The sequence below is a fragment of the Toxotes jaculatrix genome, chromosome 14 (assembly GCF_017976425.1).
Source record: "Toxotes jaculatrix isolate fToxJac2 chromosome 14, fToxJac2.pri, whole genome shotgun sequence".
Lineage (NCBI taxonomy): Eukaryota > Metazoa > Chordata > Actinopteri > Toxotidae > Toxotes > Toxotes jaculatrix.
Window position 1 is genome coordinate 12,523,084 of NC_054407.1, and position 9,903 is coordinate 12,532,986.

The 9,903-nt window shown below is 41.0% G+C and overlaps 1 protein-coding gene across 3 annotated transcripts; it reads right to left on the minus strand.

Annotated features, from left to right (window-relative positions):
- Nucleotides 1-2,104: 2,104 nt before the first annotated feature.
- Nucleotides 2,105-7,854, minus strand: LOC121193643 (cell wall protein DAN4-like). 3 transcript variants are annotated; one of them, XM_041056046.1, is made up of 6 exons: nt 7,747-7,854; nt 5,345-5,968; nt 4,841-4,969; nt 4,574-4,675; nt 4,303-4,379; nt 2,105-4,201 (listed from the first exon to the last, which is right to left on the minus strand). In XM_041056046.1, exons 1-6 carry the CDS (start codon nt 7,802-7,804, stop codon nt 4,124-4,126), a joined length of 1,068 nt encoding a protein of 355 aa, XP_040911980.1. In that variant the 5' UTR covers nt 7,805-7,854; the 3' UTR covers nt 2,105-4,123. The 3 variants fall into 3 exon arrangements, with proteins under 3 accessions (XP_040911980.1, XP_040911981.1, XP_040911982.1); XM_041056047.1 differs by having other exon boundaries at nt 5,345-5,965; nt 7,747-7,845; XM_041056048.1 differs by lacking the exon at nt 4,303-4,379.
- Nucleotides 7,855-9,903: the final 2,049 nt, after the last annotated feature.

A 9,903-nucleotide genomic window follows, 5' to 3' on the forward strand; every position in this document is an offset into this window, starting at 1 on the left:
TAACTGATCTTTGGAGAGACGACGCACAGCTACAGGGCCGCTTCAACCTCTCGGTGACCCCATATGATCTAAGTTTACAAAGCTGCGGCGAAACGTGAACCCGAGACTCACTCTGTAGAATTAACTTCAATTGCGCAGCGGGATCGTGGAGAGCCGCTTACAGAGAACACACGCTTCTGATTTGCACCTCACATCGCCAGGGTTACCTTTGCGGAGAAGGGGAGGACGTTTCAGATTAGCAGACAGGCAGACAGCTGAACAGGTACAGTCTCATCCAGCTCTCGGATCAAGAAAGCAAAGAAGAAAGAAAGTCTTTCACGTTTTTGCATTAGAATTTTTTTTTTTCTTTGCGCAATTAAATCTCCGGGGTCAAAGGTGGAGCCGGACTGACAATGCTGGTCTAATTTGAACTATCCGTTCCTGGAGGTTATACCGGTCCCTGAGGCCATGTGGACCTGCTTCCCCTTCTTCCCTCATAATTAAATTTTTGTCTCATCCTCCTCCCTTGAAGTGCTGGGGTCACCACGTGTAGATCCTACCTAACAACACTGCATTCATGTTTTGGGTCAGTCTGCCCTGAAAACACCTACCAGATAGCCCTGATTGCAAAAAGAGTGTGTTTTCTTTAACCCAAGGCTTGAAGTAGGAGCTCATCATTCGGAAATTCTCATAGTAAGAGTTGTGCAGTCTGTTGTCATAGTACAGCTCTGAACACACTCATGCTTCCACTGGCAGATCTTTTAGGCGATTTCTTTTGTGGGTTTGATGTGTCTGATCTTCAAGGTGCAGCCCTCACAGCTCTGCTGGAGAAAAGGTTAGGCCTACAACACAAACCGAGAACAGCAAAAAATCACACACACTCACACACTGAAGACACAAGGAAATGTTACACAGCTGATAATGAATTGCTTTCTTGCGATACTGTAACTTGATGATGCTTATTTTTAGATTTGATGTACTTACAGTGGATAACGCCTCTAAAATTACACATTCATTTTTCTCCTCATGAGTTAAAACTGAGACCTTAAGGTGAACAATCTCTTTTAAGACATCTGAAGAGAGGAGTGTGCCTGTGAAAAAGTAAGTGCAGTTAACTGCATAACTGAATTAAAGTGACTTATATTTACTGCCTTCATTTGTGCTGATGGTGGATCTAGAGTCTGGCCTTTGGTCAGAAACTGTGGATATGCTGCCACCTCCTGGTAAATATGGGCCTCTACTGGTATCTAGACTTGTAGATAGATAGATAGAGATACTTTTTTTTTTTTTTTTTTTTTTTTGTAGTGGTTTCTCTCAGTGTTGTTCATGAAACAAGCACAAGAAAATTGTCCTAAGTGTTACTGAGCATTCAGCACCATGGCAGTAACATTGCTGCTGAAGATCATCACTAACCCAGAGAACAAACATAAATTTGACAAAAATATATTGAACAAATTTTCAGCAGCGAGAATAGATTTGTGTTTCATTGTATTTCAGAAAATCTGATGGTTTTGAAAGAGGTTCATCTTGAAAATCCTAATTACTGACCTGTAGCACTAGAGACTGTGTATGCTGAAGTCATGCTGTCACATCTTAGGGTTTCTGTGGTGCCAGTAGCTGTAGCAGCAGGGACTGTGGATGCTGTGGGTGTGCTGCCATCTACTGGTGTAGATCTGGCTCTGCTGGTTGTTGTTGCTAGCAATTAGACACAGGCGGCATAGGATAAGGTGGTCGCATTACGTCTAAACCACCATCAGGACTGATCATTTACAAAACCATGCTGAAAATCCAGTGCAGACCAACCCATGACTTTGTATGAATGGGAAGAGTGGCCAGCAGTACCCTACACCACTACTGACAAGAATGATCCCATTGTCTGCCAGAACAAGTAAACTATGTTGGCCTCAGAGTTATTTGATTTTTTCCCCCCTTTTCCACTGTTAGATAATGAGTAACACTAACAGAATGTTATTGTATCTACAGCTGAGAATCCACTGCCACAAATATAACCAGACTGCAGACAGTGAGAAAACTCAGTGTAGAAGTTCTCCCATGTTCAAGCATTCAAACACACATTAAGACCATGTTCCAGCAACATTTCAGTTATCATTTATTGCATGTTAAATTTCTTTCCAACAGACTGTGACCCAGTTGTTTTCATACAGTGAGACTGTGCATTAAACATACTGTACTGGATATTTGCAAGACATAGGCACTGGAATCATCAATCTCCATGTAAAACAATACAAACTGCAAAGATGTCAAATCACCATATAGGATTAGGTTGATTTGTTGATTGGTCAAAATTGCTACTGTATTAGTAAATAAGAACAGATAATATCACCAAGTAAGTAAAATCAATATAATAGCAAATAATCAGCACAACAACAACAACAACAACTACAACTAATAGGTACATTCACACAGTGAATCACAGTGTTCATCAGACTTAACTCAGTTGTCTCAGAGCTATAGATGTTCAAACTTCCCATCTAGGACTTCTCAGCGCCCCCCCCCCCGGCTGATACATCTCATTGAATTTGATTGGTCAAACATTATATTGCACCCTGGAGGGGAAAAAATTTGACATATTTATTGAAAAGAAATTAAAGTGATCCGTGAGGCAAGATAACAATCGCGCCGTGACCCCACAATAAAGAACAGAAAGTTAACTTTGTTTAGTTAGTTAGTTTGTTTGTTTGTTTTCCTGTGTTCCCGATAATGCCATCCGACGGTACCAATAATGGAGGGAGGATATGAGGACTTCCGGCAACAAACAAACAAACCAACAAACTGATCGACCACTACAGCAGCCTGTGCAGCGGGACACTAACGCTATGCGACATCAATACAATGACCTCTTCGCCTCCGTGAAAGAAACACGAAAGAGAAGAGAATGAGCTTCTACGTCGAACAGCGTGAGTCAAATAACGTTAAACCCTGTTTCTGTCTCTTTTCTTGCTGATTTCTCTCCTGGTGATTAGATGCTTGGACTCTGAAGCGGTTGTGTACTATGAAGCGGTTGAGTTGTTGCTGCAGTCGGCACACACACAGTCAGCAGGGACATAGTTTACCAGGGTTTAATTCAATTATATGGAACTTCTCCAATTTTGCTTTCTTGTTGTTGTTGGTCTTTCACTTGTTAATGTTTTATTTGTAAAAGGTCTGTTGTGGTTGCTTGTATGAATTAATTCGTCCTTTATTTTATTTTCAAATTGTGCTGTAATGTCATCTTTAATAAGTATAATACTTTAAGCTTTGTGGGGTATTTTTATATCCCCAATCACATATTAAGATTGAGTAAGTCATGTATTTGATACATGCATTGATTGAGACTTTTTAATGTGTACATACATGTCTTTCTTAATTTCAGTTGTGATAAGTACCTGTGTCACAGTACAAGCTTTATAATACAGTATAGGTTTGTATTCTAAAATGGTACATAAATACATGTAGACTGTGTATCTCAGATATATGAAGGGTTTCTTTTTGATGTGAACATAATCGTGTTCTCCAAATGCCATCCTAAATTTGACTAATTTTGATATTTTGTGTTGACTGTTTGTTGCTGAACTGAAATAAGTCCATGACCAATTACTAATGTGCAGCAATTCTGATAACAAATGAACTTTTCTGAGCAATAATGTTAGAGAAAATTGCCCAAATTCTGTGTTTCCAGTTTCTCAAGTTTGAATATTTTCAGATTTCCCCTGTCTTTTATGAGAATGGGCTGAATATCTTCACGTTTTGGTCTGTTGCTCGCACACAAAACAAGACATTTGAAGACATTTTCACCATTTGCAAACGACCAGTGAGTCAATTGAATTTGTTAACATTCTCCTAAATGTGACACATTGTTTGACCCTATACTTTAATAATGTGACCTGTTGACTTGGCTTCTGAACCGTGCCCCTGCTAAAATTAGTGCTTAGTTTTCAGAGTTAATTCAACTGAACTCTGTGGTTTAAATGGGCAAGAAGCACCACTTCCAGCACCACAGCCCCCCCTTCAAGGCTTAAAGTAGGATCTTTAACAGATTATTTAGATTTAACATATGGTTCTGTTGTTTCTGAGAGTTGTGCAGTCTGTCTTGTCACAGCACAGCTGCAGCCACATTCATGCTTCCTTTAGCTGGAACACAGGCTTAGTTAATGGGTTTGATGCCTTTGATTGCTGCAGTGCAGCCATTAGAGTCCTCCTGAAGAAGAGCCCTGCATAGATTCTGTGAGAGAGAAAACACTCAGTGATTAAAGTTACATATAATTCATGTTTTTTGTGATACTGTAATTTTATGATGCATTTTTAAAGGTTATTTGTACTTACACCAGATAAAGCCACTGAAATCACATCTTTATTTCCCTGATTCTGGGATAAAACGTAAGCCTTTAGGCGAACAGTCACTGTTTGGAAAATTTCAAAAAAGGAGAATATGAAAATGTGTTTTATCACGCAGATACAGACAATGCAGGTATGCACAGATAGACTGGTATTTGTCGGTGTTTTTCCTGCTTTTGAGAACAAGGAAACAAAGGCCTGAGGGTGCCAAAGCGTGCCAAAGGAGGTGAATCAGCAAGCCAAAGCCAAAATGACCAACCTGTAGCTCTGGAGACGATAGGTGTGGCGTCATCTGTGCTCATATTCATTGGTGTGGGTGAACTGGGTGCTGTCGTTGGAGGTGTAGAAGTTGTGCTGATATCTGCCAATGTAGATGTAGTACTTTTACCTGCTGTGTTGGGTCTGCTTGGCAGTGCAGTAGTAAGATTTGTAGTCACGAAAAATGATTTTCTCGGTAAATCTAAACTCTCAAACCATATGTTCAAAATGCAGTACCCTTCTGTTTTTGGTGTTCACCTTCACTTACTTTGTGAGCATGTGGCGCTGTAGTCAGGACAGCAGTCCCTAAAACTCAAACAGGCCTCGTCACAGAAACAGCCTCTGAAACAGCTGTTGTTCTGTCCAAGGCAGCACAGCACTGGTGGACCTGCACAAGCTGTAGCACACACAACACAGCTATATGGAAACAGAACATCAACGCTGCTCTGAACTAGTTTACAAATGTAAGTGTGCACATTGTTATTAAGATTACTCATGTGCAAACAACTGAGCAGCACGGGGGTTGGAAGATTCAATACAACAATGATGCACTGGAATATGGTGAGAGGCTGAGACATGCAGAACGGCCAGATAGATGAGGCAGCAGATTTTGCTGAATTGCAGTGGATCATTGTTAATACGCTAATTATTTACATTTGACAAATAATAAATAACATATTTTCATCACTGACTTGAAGAGGAGATGCAGCTTTTGTGAAGGCCGTGTTGAGTTTTTGAACAAGATTCAGCACAGAAAATCAAAATAACCAACCTCCGACTGTGGACGGTGAAGATGTGTTGGGGCTTGCTGGCGTAGATGTAGAACTGCTGTTGCCCGTGCTGGCTCCTGTTGTAGCAGAGTCTGTGGATGCTAAAGCTGTGCTAATATTTGTCGGTGTAGATGTAATATTACCATTTGCTGTGTTGGGTGTTGTAGTTGAAAGGACTTGGGTTGCAGAAGTTGTACTGTTGCTTGTTGTGTTGCTTGTTGTAGTGGTGGAGCCAGGGCTCCCATCTACTTGTGTAGGTGTAGTACTACTGTTTGTTATACTGGGTGGTCTTGTAGTAGAGACTGTGGATGATAAAGCTGTGCTGCCATTAACTAGTGTAGGTGTAGCACTGGTGTTTGGCAGGCTGGTTGGTGCAGTTACAGAAGTTGCATTGTTGCTTATCGAGTTGGTTGTTGTAGTTGTGGAGACTGTTGATGCTGAGGCAGGGGTCCCATCTACTTGTGTAGGTGTAGTAGTGCTGTCTGTGTTGCTGGATTCTGTAGCAGAAACCGTGGGTGCCGGAGTGGTGCTCAAGTCCATGAATTCAGATGTTGTATTGCTGCTCGTTGTGTTGAATGTTTCAGCGGCAGAGACTGTGGCTGCTGAAGTTGTGTTGGTGTCTGCTGCTAGAGGGAATTATATTTGAGGACAGAGGGCTCTTAGTTAACCAAAGAAATTAAGATATGTTATAGGTTATTGTTATTTCATGGGAATAGCGTGAAGAAAAAAAACAGTACTGACATGGATGTCACAGTAAAAGTGTCTGTTCATTATGGTTTTTGTCCTTCAAGAACAAATCACAAAAAACACAGAAACTGCTGCAGTAATTTGTTTTCCAATGTTCAAGTGCATTGCTGTTAAGTGCTACTGTATGAGACTGCAGTCAATAGTGACCACCACAGATTCAGTTTTCTGTACTTTACTGTCACATAGCTCAGGTTTATCGTGTGACAGTAATGTCAGAAAATCTATGAAGGCGTACAGATGATGTACAAATTACTGTACATTATATGTACAATTAATGCGTAGTGATGGAGTTATCTAACAACCATTTAGTTTGGCTTGTAACAATCACTTTGCCATAGACATTCGCAAACATTCAGTTGTGGTACTGATGTTATATTTCTCTCACCTTTGCTGAGTACAAGACTTTCCTTTACGAGAGGTAGTTAGGTCTGTCTTGTTACCATAAGCCTCTTCTCCTGAGTGAATTAGCCAGAATGTGCGCATACACTCACTAACAGCCTATGTCAGACTGCTAAACAGCGACATCACTATTTATCCATGTGTGTATATGTTCGTCCATGTGTGTTAGGGTCGGCTTTCTTTCGTAGAAGCCCCAGTCAGCTCCTCATAGTGTAGAAAGCACAGGCTATGATGGTTATGTATTGTCCTGGATATAAGTGAACCAACTGAAGTTTCAACAGTTGTGCTCATAATTTAGCAGCTGTGCACTGCTAGTGGAAACAGCAGTGCACAATGCACAATAACTGGCCCAGAGTTTCACTAAACCAGCTTTTTTGTGGCAGAATATTGAGCAGGAAATAAACTGCCCATTAAATGTAGTTTTTTTTCTTCTTTTGGTTAAGTGAACAGGCTAATACTACATGTTTGATTCATATCAGGTTATAGACTTTCACTTGCGTCACACCTACTGTAATATGGTTCCTGGACAATCACTTTAGATACCAAGTCACAGCATGTGGGCTTGGAATCTTTTCATCACCATGCTGAAAATGATCTACCTGAATGATAAATATGTTGGTACTTTTAACAAATGTACGGTAAAATGTGCAGCATTTCCTTGTCTGACATTCAAGTCTCACAGCTGAGTTTCCTACTAAATCTGCTTTGTTTTGTGAGGCACCAAACCTAAATGTGAATACAAACTGATGATTGAGTCAGAGAGATGTTTTTTTGCCTCTGCGTAATTTCACGCAATGGCCCGACCACAGGAGAGACCAGGAGAAACAGGTTAATTTGAAAACCGTGTAAAGCGGATCTGAGATCTGGCATCAGACAAGTAGGTCCATACCCAGCCACAGCTGAACTGTCACATTCCAGGCTTAACGGACACTTCACAACATACGCCTCGCAAAGCAAAGGTTTACTCAAAGCATGGCAATCCCCCTTTTGTTTAAACCAGCATATCTATAAATTCAATTTTCAATCAACAATTCAGGAACTTACAGCAAGCCAAACACAAAAAGTTCAGCAAAAATGATCCAATCCAATGAAAAAAGCACAAATGTTGTTGTTGTTATAAATGTGATGTGTTATTGTCTGAAAATACATTTCAGACAAATTGTCATTGCCACCACTTTTGCACTAAGCCCTAACTCACCATCATCTGCCATTGCTGTCAAAATTTAAATAACACATTTGACTGCGTGTAGTTACTCACCACTGTTGAGAGGCAGCAAACCCATCAGGAGCAAGAAGTACAGTTCAAACCAACCCATGACTTTGTCTGACTGGTGAGTGTAGTTAACTGTGGCCAACGCTTCTGACATACAAGATCCCAGTCCCAAAAACAAATCAGTTACCTTGTCATGTGACAAAAGCTCCTGTCAATTATTTCCGTGATGAGTTCCTGATGCGTGATGGGCTACGCCTGTAGACATTTAAGGAATGCTGTTGCAGCTGCACTTGAGATGCCAGTGAGCAGATTAAAAGTGACATGCATTTAATCGTGTTGCATATTTTATTTTATTGCAGTGAAGATTAAGCAGAACACCTGCTGATCAAGTGGCACTGACAACTGCTTATATCCAGCCAAACAACACCACCTTCATCAGTTTTTGGCTGCACAGCCTGTTAGTTGACTCTTGACACATAGTGCTGATGAATATGTGGTTCTTTAACAGTTTATTTTGATTTAATGAATGATTTTGGTGTCTCTGAGAGCTGTGGAGTCTTGTTGTCTGTCTGGCTGAAACACAGGCCATTTCTCAGGTGGGTTTGTTGTGTCTGATGGTCAAAGTGCAGCCGTTACAGTTCTGCTGGAGAAGGGCCTCGGATAGATACTGTATGAGACAAGACACTCACTGGTTAGTGACAAAGCTGTGTATAATACATGTTTTTTGTGATACTGTAACATTATGATGCGTATTCAAAGGTTGTTTGCGCTTACATTAGCTAAAGTCTTTGAAATCATAGCTTTATTTTTCTCAGTGGATAAAACAGAAGCTTTTAGGTGAACAGTCACTATTTGGTAGTCTGAAAAAAAAAGAAATGTGAAAATGAAAATGTATTTTATCATGGAGATTGGTACCTGCATCAGTGAAGTACAGAAGTCCATGTCAGTTACTACCTGTATTTGAGCTGGTGGTGGTCTGGGAATCTGTGTTTTGGTTGGTGCCCGTTTCTGTTGGTGAAGATGTGACACTACTTGTAACCACAAGTTTTTGTCAGTGTTATTCCTGCTGAAACTGTTAAAGGCCTGAAGTGTTATTCAGCACAGGTCATAATGACCAACCTGTAGTTGTGGAGACTGTGAGGCCATCTGCTGTTGGAGATGTAGTAATGCTGCTTTCTTGGCTGGTTGCTATAGTTGAAGACACTATGGGCTCTGAGGTTGTGCTCGCATCCAGTAGTGCAGGTGTATAACTGCTACTTGTTGTTCTGGGTGCTGTTGTTGAAGAGACTGTGGATGATAAAGATGCAGTCGTATCTGTCTGTGCAGATGTACTTCTGTTTTTTTGTACCGGTTGCTGGAATAAGAAAGACTGGGAATGCTTGATCAAGTATTACTACTTGTTTGCTGTATCAGAGTGTGTGGGTGCTGTCGGAACGGAGAGTGACGACGTTGTGCTGTTATTTGCTGGTGAAGATGGACGACTGCTTGTGAGGATGGTTCCTGTAGTAGCAAAAATAATGGCCGTGCAGTTGCACTACACTACTGAATGTGATCTTAAACAGTAGTGTAGAAGTTGCACTGCTGCTTGTTGTGTTGGATCTGCTTGGCGGAGTAGTGGTCAAGACAAAAGATTTGCACTATAAATCTTAAAACTAATCTCAATCTCAAATTCTGATACCAAATGTTTGAAAATGTGTACCTTTCTAATTTTTGCATTCACCCTCACTTACATGTGCAGGTTGACCTGTAGTCAGCACAGCAGTCCCTGAATGTCACGCAGGCTTCATCACAGAAGCAACCTCTGGAACAGCTGGAGTTTGTAGCACGGCAGCAAAGCACTGGCGGGCCTGCACAACCTGTAGCACACATGACACAGCTGTCTTAGATAGATAGAGATACTTTATTAACCCCCGTGGAGAAATTCGTCTTAGTGAAACTACAAGTTATTTTAAGATCTGGTCACTTACAAGATCATGATTATTGAACAAACAGTAATCAAGCAGTCAAGCATAATGCAACTTGTTCTCCAGCAGGTAGTGCTGATGTTCTGGTGGGAGCAGTAGTTGTAGCTAACACCCTCCAGATTCAGCGAATGTACGTGAAAGGGATGTTGCTAATCTTTGCAGGGGAGAGGTAGATGGAGAACATGTTGCACTAGAGGAGTGTGGGAACAGGGAGGGTTGCACTGTGGATATTACCTGT

What these genes read in the sequence shown, in the direction of transcription:
- LOC121193643 (XM_041056046.1), bottom strand. Translation starts at nt 7,804, where the DNA reads ATGGGTTGGTTTGAACTGTACTTCTTGCTCCTGATGGGTTTGCTGCCT. An exon ending in TTCACCGTCCACAGTCGGAG is followed by an intron (nt 4,970 to 5,344) that starts GTTGGTTATTTT and finishes TGTGTGCTACAG; the next exon opens with CTTGTGCAGGTCCACCAGTG. An exon ending in CAGCGCCACATGCTCACAAA is followed by an intron (nt 4,676 to 4,840) that starts GTAAGTGAAGGT and finishes CTACATTGGCAG; the next exon opens with ATATCAGCACAACTTCTACA.